The 14,556-nt window shown below is 45.9% G+C and overlaps 1 protein-coding gene across 1 annotated transcript in view; it reads left to right on the forward strand.

Annotated features, from left to right (window-relative positions):
- The first annotated feature begins 1,507 nt into the window (after positions 1-1,507).
- Positions 1,508-14,556, forward strand: part of LGI2 (leucine rich repeat LGI family member 2) — a 31,590-nt gene continuing 18,541 nt past the window's right edge. The window contains exons 1-6 of the mRNA XM_007168468.3: positions 1,508-1,704; positions 3,628-3,699; positions 4,688-4,759; positions 6,742-6,813; positions 11,904-11,975; positions 12,666-12,835. Of these exons, the coding sequence (XP_007168530.3) occupies positions 1,508-1,704; positions 3,628-3,699; positions 4,688-4,759; positions 6,742-6,813; positions 11,904-11,975; positions 12,666-12,835 (655 nt within the window). The remainder of the gene's footprint in view (positions 1,705-3,627; positions 3,700-4,687; positions 4,760-6,741; positions 6,814-11,903; positions 11,976-12,665; positions 12,836-14,556) is intronic.

The raw sequence follows: 14,556 nt of genomic DNA on the forward strand, positions 1-14,556 counted from the left end.
AGTTACCTCTTCAGGGCTATCTGCCAGCTAGACTTCAAGCTCCCTGAGGAGCTTTGTTCCCCCACCCCCTCCAACCAGTGGCCAGCCATATGTGCTCCAAATGACTGCTGAAGGAGTCTAGTATTGGTGATTCCTACAGTAATAATAACCTTTTGCATTGGTCACTGCCTTTTCGGGGTATAGCTTAACATATGAAATGGTTTTCCTTGGTTAGTAGCCTGATGATGGGCCCTTGATTCCCCACTCTGAGCAGCCCTGGTTTTTAGCAATTTTGATTCTGCTTTGGCCATTTTCTTTGATTTCTCCAGTTCACACTACCTTGTGGTAAGATTCAAGCTCATTGCACCAAAGGTGCGGAGAGAAGAGGGGCCCAGTAGGGTCTGGTTACCAATCCCCAGCCCAGGCTCTCATCCCCATCTCTCCCCAGCCATTTACTCCTTGATCACCGGCCAGTTACTGATGCTTTCGGTGCCTCAGTTTCCTAATCCGTAGATTAGGACCTGGCTCAAAGGGTTAGAAGATTACATGTACAGAGCCTAGAATGTATCACACCACTGATCTCTACTAACAGTTGCCCCCTGTCCTTTAACTGGGGTGGGTGCGGTGCCTAGTGAGCCGCTGAGGGAGGGAGAACTGGTACGGGCGTTTGAGCTCTGCGGCAAGCCGGCGGCAGGCCCCAGAGCAGCCGGGCGTGCACTGCTGTAGCAGCTTTGCTTGTCTACATGCCTTCAGGAGGGAAAGGGGGCTGGCTTCAGTGAGCCCAGGGCGCTGTGAGAAGGCAGCCAGCCCCATCGCGCACCGCAAAAGACAAGAAAAACCATGCCCGCTGAACTCAATGGCAGCATTCACGTCTTTTAAACATTAATAAAGGCTGCTCAAAATTCCGTACTCTTCAAAGACCCGGGACAAAGTCTCCCTTCCCAGTCATGAAGCCAGTTCCCCAGGCTCTACTCTTTCCGCCGCCAACCCCTCACGTTTTGGCCCGGCTAAAAGGAGCCCAGTGTCTCCCCCAAATTATTTCGAGCCGGTGGAGGGACTGCGGGCATCTGATCCCCAACCGCTCGGCCAGGTCCACAGAGGGGCTCCGTCCAGGCCGGCTCCTCCCCTAAGGTCACCCAACTTTCTCCTCTCTCCGCAGCTCCTGGGAAGGGTCCGGGAGGGGCCGGCGGGGCGCGGCGGGGGGCGGCGCGAGGCCCCCTCCCCCGCGGGCGGGCGCCCGCCCCGCATTATTCATTGGCCAGAGCGGGCTGCGGGCTCGGGTGCTGATGTCAGGCGGGCGCGGGCGAGGCCCGGGCGCCGGTGGGGGGGCGCCGAGTGGGGGTGACGGCCAGCATGCTGCTCGGCTGCGGCTCGGCCTCCCACACCCGCGGCGCCCTCGTCCTAGCCAGCGGCAGCGGCGGCGGCGGCGGCGGAGCAGCGAGCGGCGCCCGCGTCTGCAGCGGCGCGGAGTCCGAGCGCGCGGCGCGGCAGCGGGGGTCGCGGCCGGGGCGGGGACCGGGGACGCGGCATGGCGCTGCGGCGGGGCGGCGGCGGGGCGCCGGGACGGCTGCTGTTGCTGCTGGGAGCCGCGTGCCTGATCCCGCCGAGCGCGCAGGTGAGGCGGCTGGCGCGCTGCCCCGCCACTTGCAGCTGTACCAAGGAGTCCATCATCTGCGTGGGCTCCTCCTGGGTGCCCAGGATCGTGCCGGGCGACATCAGCTCCCTGTGAGTGAGTGGGACCCCGGCAGCCCCTGCCCCGTCCTGCCCCACCCGGCGCCCGCCGCCGCCCGGGAGTTGCCTCTGGCGCCGGGACAGCGCGACCCTGACCCCACTTCCCGGCCCCTTCCTTTGCGTTTGGGTTGGGGCGCGCGGTGGGACGTGGGTTGGAGTCTCGGGCCCCGGGGAGGATGAGGGGAACCCGAGATCCAGAGTCCGGGAAGCCAGACAAGTCCCTGGGGCAGTGTTTCTCAAAGTCTGGCCCGCGGGCCACCTGCATCAGATCCACCTGGGGGGGGCTTGTGCCAATGCAGATTCCGGGGCCGGCACCGAATGATGCAGGGTCTGAGAGTGGAGCCTTGGAGTCTGCGTTTGGCCTCCCCAGGTGATTCTGGGGCGCATTAAAGTTTGAGAGGATGTGTGTTGGGGGTGGGAAGGTTGTGTGGGGGGCATGTGTATGCAGCCGAGCATGACTGGAGCGCTTGCAGAGGGATGAGGCCTCACCGTCCCTCCTGAGGTCTGGGGCTGTGGTTTACACGGTGCCCTCCTCTGGACCTGTCCACACTGCAGGTGGGGCAGAACCTGGGAGAAGGCATGTCACCTCTATAAGTGGAGATGCCGCCGCATGTGGCCCGGAAGAGGGAAGCACAGAGGACCTGGCGGAGCACTGGGGAATGTGGGCATCCAGCCCAGTGGGCAAGTGCTGGGAGTCAGCCGGACTCCTTGCCCTGAGTTCATAAGGGCTTCTTGCCCCCCTCCTCACCGCGCGTTGTGCTGACTGCTTATTCAGTGCTGGAGGAACGGACAGGAAAGGGCTCCCCATTATTGGTCCACCTGCTCAGGGGCTTTCAGCCTGGCCTCACACAGCCACTCAAGCCACATGGCCAGCTCTCATAATGGCTGTGGAAGGGGCTACTGGGCAATATCTTCACTGCCGGGAAATGTTTCCTGCTGAAATGACTCCCACATCCAGGCCAAGGTGCTGGGTGATGCCCACGCAGTCGTAGAGGCAGGAATTCCCATGGGGGGCAGGGGGTTGCTCTCACTTGCTCTTGTGCTTTACTTCCGCGTCTCCACCCCAGGCAAGGCACTGGGGCCTGGACCCAGGAGTGAAGGGCTTCCTGTTCGCATTTATCGGAAGTCAGGAGAGTCTGGCTGAGCAGGAACAGAGGGCCTGTTTGACGCCTAATATTGCTAAGTCGGGTGACCTGGAGCATTCCAGAAATGAGAATTCCCCTGGTTAAATCCCTTAGACCAGCAGCTGCTTAACGGATCTGCATATTAACTGAAATAATTCTGAAATGATGTATTGAGGTCCTACTGCGGCCAGAAAGGATAGGGGCCCTGGTGGCTAAAATAGTCAGATTCTTTGTTCTGATTGGCCGTTAACGCTGGCAGATGGCGTGGCCTCCCACCACACGTTCAAGTTCAGGTGTCTCTGGGTTGTTTCCCTAGGCTTTCACAGTGCATTTAATCAGAAGTGCTCTGAGCGACTTTCAGAGATGTGCTCCCAAGGGGAACGCTTAATCCTACCCTTGAGTTTCGTCGGCCAACACTAATGCTGTGTCTACACGAACAGAGTCATGGGCAGAGGTGAAGGAATTATCCGTCTTCAGCTGGGGCCTCCTGTAGTTAAGAAAAGGAAGTGAGGGTTTATTGATATAAACCGGCTGAGATAATGTCTATGCAAGGAGCTAGACTGATAGTAACGGTTTCTATTATTCAGTCCAGTTTTCCTATTGATCCAGTTCATTGGAAAATGGCTGGACTCATCTTGTTCTTACCCCTGAGAAGACCCTGGCCAACGATTTGAAGCCTCATTCCTGAGTGGAGGAGTTTAAAGCACAGGTAGAGGATAAGGCCTCTCGTCCATCTTGCCCGGCACTTCCTCAAAGCAAACTAGTCCTTGTTTTGTTTCTCTCTTGCCCGTAGGAGCCTGGTAAATGGAACGTTCTCGGAAATCAAGGACCGAATGTTTTCTCATCTGCCTTCCCTGCAGCTGCTGTGAGTATGGGAAGTCCTCTCTGGAAATGGCGGGCCTGGAGGTGCGGTCCTGGGAAGAGCCATCTCTGTCTCTTGGGTATCAGTCCTTCCCAAGATACCCAAGCTCCACAAGTAACCTGTGGCTGGCTCTTGGTGTTTACTTGCCCCGTTGTGTCCCCACTGAGCTGAGTCCCCAGTGCTCAGTGTCCTTTCCTTCTTTCAGCACGTGTTTTCCTCAAGGACTTTATTTATTTATTTATTTTACCATCTTTATTGGAGTATAATTGCTTTACGTTGTTGTGTTAGTTTCTGCTTTATAACAAAGTGAATCAGCTATATGTATACATATATCCCCATATCTCTTCCTTCTTGCGTCTCCCTCCCTCCCTCCCTATCTCACCCCTCTAGGTGGACACAAAACACCCAGCTGATCTCCCTGTGCTATTTGGCTGTTTCCCACTAGCTATCTATTTTACATTTGGTAGTGTATATATGTCCATGCCACTCTCTCACTTCTTCCCAGCTTACCCTTTCCCCTCCCCGTGTCCTCAAGTCCATTCTCTACATCTGCATCTGTATTCCTGTCAAGGACTTTATTGTAGATGCCATCTCCCATATCCAGCAACTGGGGACAAGATTACATTGAATTATGACCTGAATTTCACGTAAACGTACCATTTCCCAAACACCTCACTTTAAAAGAGAACCTCCATTTTTAACCTCTGAATGTTATTATGGAAATAGGAGCTCTCAGATCATATTTACTGAGACCCGTAGGGAAGAAAGGTGAAATAATGGGGGTGACCAGAAAATCTGGCCAAAGGGAATCCACTTGCCATTGTCCATCAGTGTCTGTGAGTCAGGTCGCACACCGAATGGGCCAGTTTTGCACTGAGAAGAGCCCATGTTTGCCCACAGATCAGAACATAACAAAAGAAACAGAAATGGCTTCACTATGTGACTCAAATTTTACACTTCTGCATTGAAACCTAATGTCTCTTATTTTCAGATTGCTGAATTCTAACTCATTCACAGTCATCCGGGACGATGCTTTTGCTGGACTTTTTCATCTTGAATACCTGTAAGTTTTGGGCTTTGTCTATTTGCTGAGTGTTTGGCATGTCAGTGGAATGGCTGTATTGCTTTCCAAGCTGGAACAGCATCTCTTAGAGAGCTTAAGGGTGGAGAAAATTCAGAAAACCCCATTCTGTTTTCAGCGCTGACCTTTTATAGTTTACTTGTGTATAAACATGCTGAAACAGGAGGAGGTTGGAGACAAAGAGGGGGAAAGGAAACAAAGAAGGAAAGATATCCATTCATTCTCTGCTGACATTTAATTTGTCATGTCATAAGCACAATTGGAAATTACATTGGATATTTTTACCTCTCAAAACTAGACGTGGATTTGCTGATCAGCCAGAAATAAAGCTGAAGGATTCTGAGGGTTACATATTTTTAAGAAAGTCTCCCTATTTGGGGATACAGCTTCATGTTTTTAGTTTACCTGTCCTATATCCCGTTTGCAGTGTCTCCTGTGAGCTGCAGCTGAGGGTCTAATTTTGTTTTTTCTCCTTTAAAATAAAGGTTATTTTTCCCTTTTCAGTTGTGCATATTTCCCACCCCTCCCCCCACCCAGCAATGCCTGGCTCTGATTTCTGCCTCTTCACACTTTCACGTCGTCTTTTTTCCCCTTAAGTTCTTCCACCCTTGTCTTCTGTCGCTTTGTAATAATATTAATCCTGCTATCAGATGGGATTTCCTTACTTAGCATTCAGGGAGATTTTTTAAATCCATGTCTCTGCTTTCTTATCTGAGGTTAACAGGTAGATGTTTGAATTCTAAATACATCCTGGGTCTAAGAAAGCTCTCTGCTGATTTCCTGTCCTCAGGAAAGATGTCTCTGGAGAAATTCTTTCTTCAGAGGATACATAATATAGGTACTTTCATAATACTTGATAGTCTAGGTAACCTGGGAAGAGTGGTCAGGCTGAAGTGCTAGGCCAACTAGGTTCTCTCAAAGCACATCAACAGCCGATGGAGGTGGTGAACAAAGAGCCATCCATTCTCTCTTTCAAGCAGCACATCTTCCTGTCAAGGTTACTGAGGAGGAAGATCGCTTCTCAGCTTATACTGAAGTCTATTACTGAATAGACCCCTGATTTAAAAAAAAACCAGGCACCAGATCATTCTCAGTGTACGAATCAAGAACTGTTTCACTAACGAAAAACATCATGTTGCAAAGTCTCCCTTGGACTATCTCATCAGAGACTTTCTTACATTTGAAGAAATGTGATGCCGTAAACTAAAATTTAGTTCTCTGTGGCCCTAGGGAATAGTCCTAGTGCATTCACTTCATGTATTTCCCATTTTAAAGCATGGCTGGAGTTATTACTGCAAGGCCCTGTGTGCAAGCCCTAAGACATCTTAGCACAGAGAAAGAAGTTTGGCCCATGCTCAACTTCCTTATACTTTCTATTTCCAAGTAGCCTAGAGATCTTGAGAATATCCTTGCCTTGTCACCCACTTGTTCAGAGGTGACACTGTGTAGGACATGATGAACTCAAGCTGGCCGGAAGCCGAGCTTAATGGAATTCTCCCTGGGCAAAGACTTTAATATGAAGATGTAAAACAATGGGCTCCCCTCAAGGGGCAATGATATTAACAGAAGTATTAATAGCCAGGCACTGTGAAATGTATGAAGGTTGGAGGGGGGAAGATGTTTGGAAGCGTTCCAGTCTTGTGGAATTTGAGAATATCTTGCCTTTGTGTAGGGCTTTCTTCTCTTTTTTCCCCCCAAGATGTTTTTACCCATGCTGCCAATTCTGACTTTGAAGACTTCCAGGCTGCTTCTGGAAGGAGTGCAAAAAGCACATTTGTGTGGAGGTACTCTTGCACACACACCCAGCTCCCACTTGGAATCTGGTATAGCTGACCTAGCCTTTGGAGATGAATTTCTGAAATTCATAAATGCTTTTAGATTTCATCCTGAAAGCATCCCAATATTGTTTTCTCGAGATATTAAGCAGAGAAAATTCAGTTTAACTATATGGCTGTTCTCCTTAGGTTCATTGAAGGGAACAAAATAGAAACCATTTCAAGAAACGCCTTCCGTGGCCTTCGTGACCTGACTCACCTGTAAGTCCTGTGAAAAGTGTTGTAAGTCCTATTTAATGTGTAGAGTGAGGGTCACTTCCCAGTGCCTATCTCTTTCTTGACTGTTTTGTACATATTGTAATAGCTTCTGAAGGAAACTCATTGCCAGATTGCCTGAGCGGTTTCTGTATTGTTGATCAGACACCAGCCCACTGTGATCGCTCACACACTTGGCTTTCTTATCTTCTCTGTCCTCCCGCATTGCCGTTATGGTCCACATGACTGCATGTGAAGTCAGGAGCACTCTGAGCTGGGAGTGATGGACGAGGTGGGAAGGAATGAAACATGTATCATATACCTACTCTGTGCCAGGCCCTGGGCTGAGTGCTTAGTGAGCCTTCTCTTCTTTATATTTCACCGTAATCTGTGAGTCCCCATTGTACAGATTTGGGAACTGAGGCTTACCTGACTCACTGAAGAATGTTTGTTGAATGGAGGATTAACATTAGGATGAAGTAGAATAGAGACATTTTTGTGGTTCATTTAATTTGGATGCAAATAGCTTTTTTTTTTAATGTTGGATTACTCTGTGGTTTAAGCTAAGCTCTCTGGGTTCTTTAATAGCTTTCTGGAGAAAAAAATTAAACAAATTGATTTGAATTGGCATATCAAATAAAGCAAGCACACACACTTAGCAAATTTAGAAAACTGGAAAAATAGTGCCTGTGCTTATGAAAATGTGAACATCGTCATTGTCTTGGCAGGAGCAATTTATTAACCAGGAACCAGTCCCATTTGCACGCTAGAAACTTTGTGTTTGAGTAGGATAACATGTCCCATCTCCATAGTCAGCTTATCTGTGGTAAAAAGACAATTGAGGAAGTTAGAGGGCTTTGAGTAGGGGTATTAGGCAGGGTGGCAATACCTCCAGGGTGTGTAACCGTAACCGATACAGCATCTAAGGAGATAATCATTCACATCAGACCCTGATAGAGGCAAAGGTGTCTGTCGATAGGCTCAGTAAGCACTTGATTCTGGAATCCTACCAGTCAGAAGTCCTGCCTAAGTTACAGCCTGTAGAGTAAGGAGCTGAGGGAGTGGAAATGGGAGTCTAAACATCTGGAGCCGCACAGCCCATCCTGGACAGCATCAGACTCTTATTGGCATTATTGCTCCATGTTTTCTTTCCTTGCTATAAAAGTCTTGATTGGTTTTTCAGATTCAACCTAGATGCCAAATCCCCACGTTCTTGTAGAGGCGAAGACAATGGGCTTTGAGTCACCATAGACTTGAGTGCAAATCTCAAGGCCACCATTTGTTAGTATTACTTAGCCTTTTTCGAGCCTCACTTTTCTCATCCTTAAAAATGGGGATGATTACACAGACCTCATAAGATTGCCGCACGTAGTGGGTTAGTGCTTGCTTGCAAAGCATCCGGCCCATTATCCATGGTAAATGTTCAAGGTCTGGTTGGCGTCTTTATCATCATCGTCGTCATCGTTCACAACAATAGCATCATTCCCTCCCTCCGCTCATGAAGAAGCCTCAGTCTTTTCCAGGGGCTGCTGAGTAGCCTTAGCAGTTTGGGTGGCTAGACAGGGTCTGCTAGGAAGACAACTGTGGGTGTCTGGAGAAGAACAGCTGTGGCAAGACAAATCCAGTTCCCAGAAGTCAGGAATGAGGCCTTTGTTTTTGAGCAAAGGCTCTGGGCAGATTATGCGCCTAAAGCAAAGCCTGTGTGACTGGTTGAGTTCGCCCAGATGTCAACTTTCATCTGACCAGTTGGCTGTGGGTTCTTGGTCTGAAAACAGATGTAAATATGCAGGTATTGTGCATATGTATTTGCATATCTTTGTGCATGTGGGCCCTTGGGTACATGGACTTCTATTCACGTGTGCACATAACTGTGTGTGTGTGCTTGCACATTTGCACATACAACCACATGCTGTTTATTACCCATATGTGTGCAAGAGGCACCTCCTTGTCTGTGTGACATGCAGGGGGGCACACACAGAGGGAACAAAGGAGTCCTTTGTTTGGGTCCAGAGCGCATCTGATGCATTAGAAGAGATGTAAGCCCATACAGCGTGGGTTCCCATCCCACAGTCAAGCCTATGGGGCCCTCCTCCCATCAGCTCTCCAGCTCATTTCCCTGAATGTGCTCACAACACTGGGCTCTCAGGGCGCCCCTGTGCACACCCAATTCACCCCGTTACTGGGCCTTTCCCTTACATCCTTTCCCTTGCCCAGGATACGGTTTCTTCTGCCCACGATCTCCTGGAATCTGCCTTTTCTTTCACAGTCCAGATTAAGTTCTGTCTTTTCCTTGGAGCCATTCCTGATCTCCCCTCCACACCTCTTGCAGCCCTCCCAGCTGACTCCACACAACCAGCACTTCGCTGTAGACACTGGCCTTATTGGTTGGTGCCGTTTCACGGATGTTAGTTTCATCTCCCCAGCTGTGTTGAAAGCTCCCTGAGGGCAGGGCCCCTGTGGATCTTCCATTAGCTCTGCTCTTCCCCCAGGGTCTCACACAGGGCTAAGCCAGCAGGACATTCTTTCTGATTCACTGACTGACCAATGAGCTACTAAGCTGGGTTTTCCATATGTGCTCTACTGCAGGGCAAGTCTTATGACTTTTAAAGTTGACTCCTCTGGGCTGGAGATGTACGTAGTAATAAAAACATTTAATACACTGTTGAAAGAATGAACTGATCCTCCCAGCCTACCCCATCCCCTTTTTTTGTAAACTTCTAAGCAAGGAGAACACATCAGCTCCCTAAAGTTCACTCCTGTGCTTAAGGAAGTGACTATCTGGAAGTTGCTTGCTTAAGTATCTGCTTTTTACCTTTATGAACTTTTCCAACACCTGCAGACTCACATCCATGCGTAAAGAAACATAGATCAGTTTTCAAAGCATTGAAGGAGCAGTGCCAATCTGTAACTAAAATCTAGGACATTTGTTTTCCAGCGGTCCCACAAAGCCCAAGGGACCAGTTGCTGTTAAGTAGTTTTAGAAATGAAGTACCATGAGCTTGTACACAAAATGAAGTGGAAAGTGAGATGTTATGCACGGAGTCTGGGCGGGGTAGGGGTGGACAGTCCATCTAAATATTTCAGCTTTCTGAAATCTAAACTGAACACTTGGAACAGTTACTAAACATTCTGCTTTTTTTTTTCCTTTGGCCTTGACCATTCCGTATATGCTTATCACTTCAATCCAATGCATTTCAATTCACTAAGAATGTTTAGCTAAACTACTAACCTTTAATTAGCTAAAAAAATTGTACCTTACTTTCCAGAAAAAGTGACTAGCAGCCAGAAAAAAAAATCAAAACTGTCTCCTTTTTAAATTTCAAGAAGCTACTTCTAGAGAATGTTAAGTCTGATTACAGTCTGTAGTCTATAATCTACAGTCTGTAGTTAACGATTTCAATCTGTTCAGCCTGTTTTCCAACATCTTTAAAATTGTACCAATAAATCATTTAGGAAAGGAAGGTAAAATAATACATGCAATTGTATCTTAATCCATTCGTGGTTAACTGGATGGGAAAAGACATAATTTAGAAACTATAGGTCTCCCTGTATTCCGTTGCTATCGTGCAGCAAGAATGTTTGGATTTAAAATGGGCACAAAGCTTTCTACCCTAGCTGACTCTAAGGAGGAACACCCTTTCATTCCTACTTCTGGGATGGGTCATTATGATGCTACAAAAGATTAATTTCATATATATTTTTAAAGAGGTTGGTGCTGAATTACCTACATGTGGATTATCATTTATATGTTTTGCTGTTTGTATACTCAAATGTATAAAAGAAAACAAAAGTAAGCATCAGTTTTTTGGCTGACTCACATTAGGGCATGATGCCTGGGAGAGATCAGACTTGATGTACGTCATTTCAACACCTATCATCTTTCTACGTCAACAGCCCAGCACCATGTACATTCATCTTCAGCAGGATGACAGGGCACTGCATAATCCTGAATCATCAGAGAAAGCATTGATGATGTTTGTTCAAGTCTGCTTCCTGGAGATGGGGGTGTAGATTAGGACATTTTAGAAGGATCTTCAACACTAAGAGCAAAAATACAAAATATGGTTTCTGGTCAACCTTAATTAATGAGAAAATGAAATTGATCACAATCAGTCATTCCGTAAACATTGTGGTTCACTGAGATTTTCTATTATCATTAGGGTTAGAGCTGAGATTCTTTATGTAAAAGAATATTTACATAAAGTAAATACTATTTTTTAATAGTCACAAGTAATAAAATTCACTTAGATGCCCCATTAGGGAACTTCTTAGGATAAGACTGTACATCTGTCTTTTTATCATTCTCATTTTAGTGCTTAAATCATCCATTCAGAAAGACTTTACTGAGTACCCACTATGTGCCAGGCACTGTTCTAGATGCAAGGGATACAGATGTGGACAGACAAAAATCTCTGTCCTCATGTTGCTTATGTATAGGGAGAATACAGAGTCAGTAAACAAATAGATGGATAATTAATATATATTGTATGCTAAGTGACAGTTGTGCAGTGAAGATCAACAGAGCATGGGAAGGAGTTGTGTAGAGATCAGGGAAGGTGGTGAAAGTGGAGGACAGACCTAAAGGAGGTGAGGGATGAACCACACCTAGGGGAAGAGCGTCAGGCAGATGAACACCAAGTTCAGAGAACTTGAGCTGGGAGTGTGACTAGCCTGTGTGAGGAATAGCAAAGGAACCAGTGTGGGTGATCTGAATCATCAGAGATTCAGTCCCACAGGTAAGTGAGAATGGAGGTAACTAGACAATGGAGGGCCTTGGGTGCCATCAAAGGGACTTTGACTTTTATTCTGAGAAACGTGAGATGCCATCTGAGGATTAACATGTATATCAAGAGCTTAATAAATGCTTGTTTTAAAAACAAAAAACTGACATTGTATGCTCCAGCATCTATAATGTTATCTTTGTGTAACTAAACTCATTCCTTTATCGCAATATCAATGACCAAAGCCAGAAATTGAACTACCTTTTGCTAAAGAGGTTTAGAGCTCTGTTTTAAATCACTTGCTTTATTTAAGGGACTTCAGAGGGATAGGGCATGAAGATAATAACCACATTAAAATGTGACTTTTTGTTCTAGTTCTTTGGCCAATAATCACATAAAAGCACTCCCAAGGGATGTCTTCAGTGATTTAGACTCTCTGATTGAACTGTAAGTAATGAAAATTAAGTTTATGTGTGCTTGTCTTGAAATCCCCTCTCCGCCTACACTGCATTTTTTTTATGTTGTAGCTAAAAATCTATGACAAAGTAGCGAATACTGGGAAACAGCATATAGTTTGTATCGCGTTAGCTTTGCCATTTTGGAATATACTTAGTAGCATTAGGCCAATGGTAATTCGGCATGCTGGGTTGGGGGACTTCCTTTCTCCCAGAGAGCAGTAGCGTATCCACCTGTGTTGTCTTCTAGGGCTTGTCACGCCTTGCTGGGCAAAGTTTAACAAGATCTTAAAGTTTCAATTGTGTTTGTCAAAACTATCTTCCTGTAATGTCCTGTTTTTGCTTGTGAGAACCTATGCTGGGTGTTGTTCTTCTGTCACCCCTCCCCCATTTCCACCATGGCGTGGTGACAGTTTCAAGAGGATTTGGAAAAATGGTGCTGTGCCAACTCTGAGCACTCTCTGTGTGCTCTACGGTTAAAATCATGGGCACTGAAGAGTGTTAAATAAAGTCAGTGGTACGTAAAAGACATCGGATGTATTAAATACAAAATTTTAAAAAAATTCCATTTTGGGGAGTTATTAAATATGTCAGGATATCAGGATTTCTGGAGTTTCGTGTTAAGGCCAAAATATTTCCAACATGTCTGTTTCTCTGTGTCTGTGTTTGTTTTGTTTTTTAGAGATTTAAGGGGCAATAAGTTTGAATGTGACTGCAAAGCCAAGTGGTTGTATCTGTGGTTGAAGATGACAAATTCCACTGTTTCTGATGTCCTGTGTATCGGTCCACCAGAATATCAGGAAAAGAAGCTGAATGACGTGACCAGCTTTGACTACGAGTGCACAACTACAGGTATTCAGAACCTCTATCATCAAAGTCTGATATTTAGAATAACTCTTTGTTTTTCTTTTAGACTGTCAACAGGGAGTGGGGAAACATGGGGGTAAAAGTTTTCTATCAAAATTATTTTAGGGGAAATTTAAGCATTCTCAAAGAAATGATTTGATGTGGCAAGCAGTTTGGAAGGATTTTTGTTAACTGCACTGGCTTTACTTTTGATTCTTTTTGATTCTTTACAAAATTCAAATTTGTCTAAAGATTTTTTTTTTAAGGTCAAAGGTGGGTTTGGCATGAGAACATTTTCAAAGCAGTCTAGGTTTCATATAAAAACAGTACAGAGAGACCTAAGTCACTGTTCTCTTGATTGAATACTATGAAATTTATAGGACATTTAACTAATAAATACCAGACTTTAAAATTTATAAATTGCTCTTGTAGTTCCATGTAAAATGAGATAACTAGGCATCCTAATCGATGGCAAGGTAGGAATATAAGTTAACAACTAGTTATCAAAAGGAAAAATTCACATTGAGGAAAAAAATGTCAAGAAAGTTTGATTTTGTTTTCCAGAGTCTGCCTCAGGGTTTCAGTTTATACATTTTCAGGTTATAAGATAAAACTAAAATACTAACCGCCTCAACTGTCATATCTTGTAGAGAGCCCAAGAGTATCTCCATATGAAAGGCTTAGATGGGGTTTCTATAGCTTCTAAAAGCCAGATTTTAAAGGAGAGCGGATCAATCCACAGTATGAAACCTGCTTACCAGACTTATAAAAATAAACACTTAGGCTGAAAGTTGGTATCTACAAAGCCTCAGGTCATGTCAGTAGGAGCAGCAGGAATGAGAACTCAGAAAATAGTTATGGAAACTCAAAAGACAAAAAATCTCTAAGTACAAAATATCACATTTAGGCTAGTCCTACTGCTTTCCCCCGATCAAATAAACAAAAAACTCAAAAGTAAAAATTATTTCTAGATATCTTTGTAAATAAGGGACCTGACAAGTTCTGTTCCTTTCTGAGAGGAAACCTGAAGTCTTATGGAAATGACCTTGCCTTTCATCACTGAACAGGGACTTATTCAGCTGTGTAATTGGCAGGTGCCCTTTAGCCAGCTGAGGCCACTGGGGGGTTATTTATTGTACTGTAGAGCAGTGCAATATATCAGAGGTCACGGTCAGTGACATTTGCACCAAAAGGTGGCATTCAAGGCCATGCCGTATGAAATGTGAAACCACAGCTCGCTGGGGCTCCTCTCTGCCTCTTCTCATTTTTCTAGAGAGTTCTCTAAACCCCATGCTGAAGTGAGCAACTTTTCCATTGTTCTCTTCACACCCGGCCCTAGTGTGTGACGACGTTGCCAATCTCAGAGAGAAATGGCTTGGGCTATAGAGGGCCTTGGAAACTAAGAATCTGTCCTAAACCCAGAATCTCTGGGGCAGCATGAGCCCCTTAACACATTTGGGGGCATTCTCTTATACATATTTATCTTTGCTAACAAGCTTTTTGCTAAAATTTAGAAAGTCAGCCCCCCCTGCCTGGAAACAGGGAGATGATGATTCTGTCTTTGCTCTTGTTTTATCCCTTTAAGGCTCATGAACTGATGAGCTCTCACTCACGGTGTCTTCCATCACGAAAAAATGGTGCCACCAAGTTGTGACCCCTCCCCCCAGATATAGTCCCTGCCTTGTAAGAACTAGGTCGATAAAGTATGAGTTTTGGGGGTTCCTATC

This window comes from Balaenoptera acutorostrata, chromosome 5, assembly GCF_949987535.1.
Source record: "Balaenoptera acutorostrata chromosome 5, mBalAcu1.1, whole genome shotgun sequence".
NCBI lineage: Eukaryota > Metazoa > Chordata > Mammalia > Artiodactyla > Balaenopteridae > Balaenoptera > Balaenoptera acutorostrata.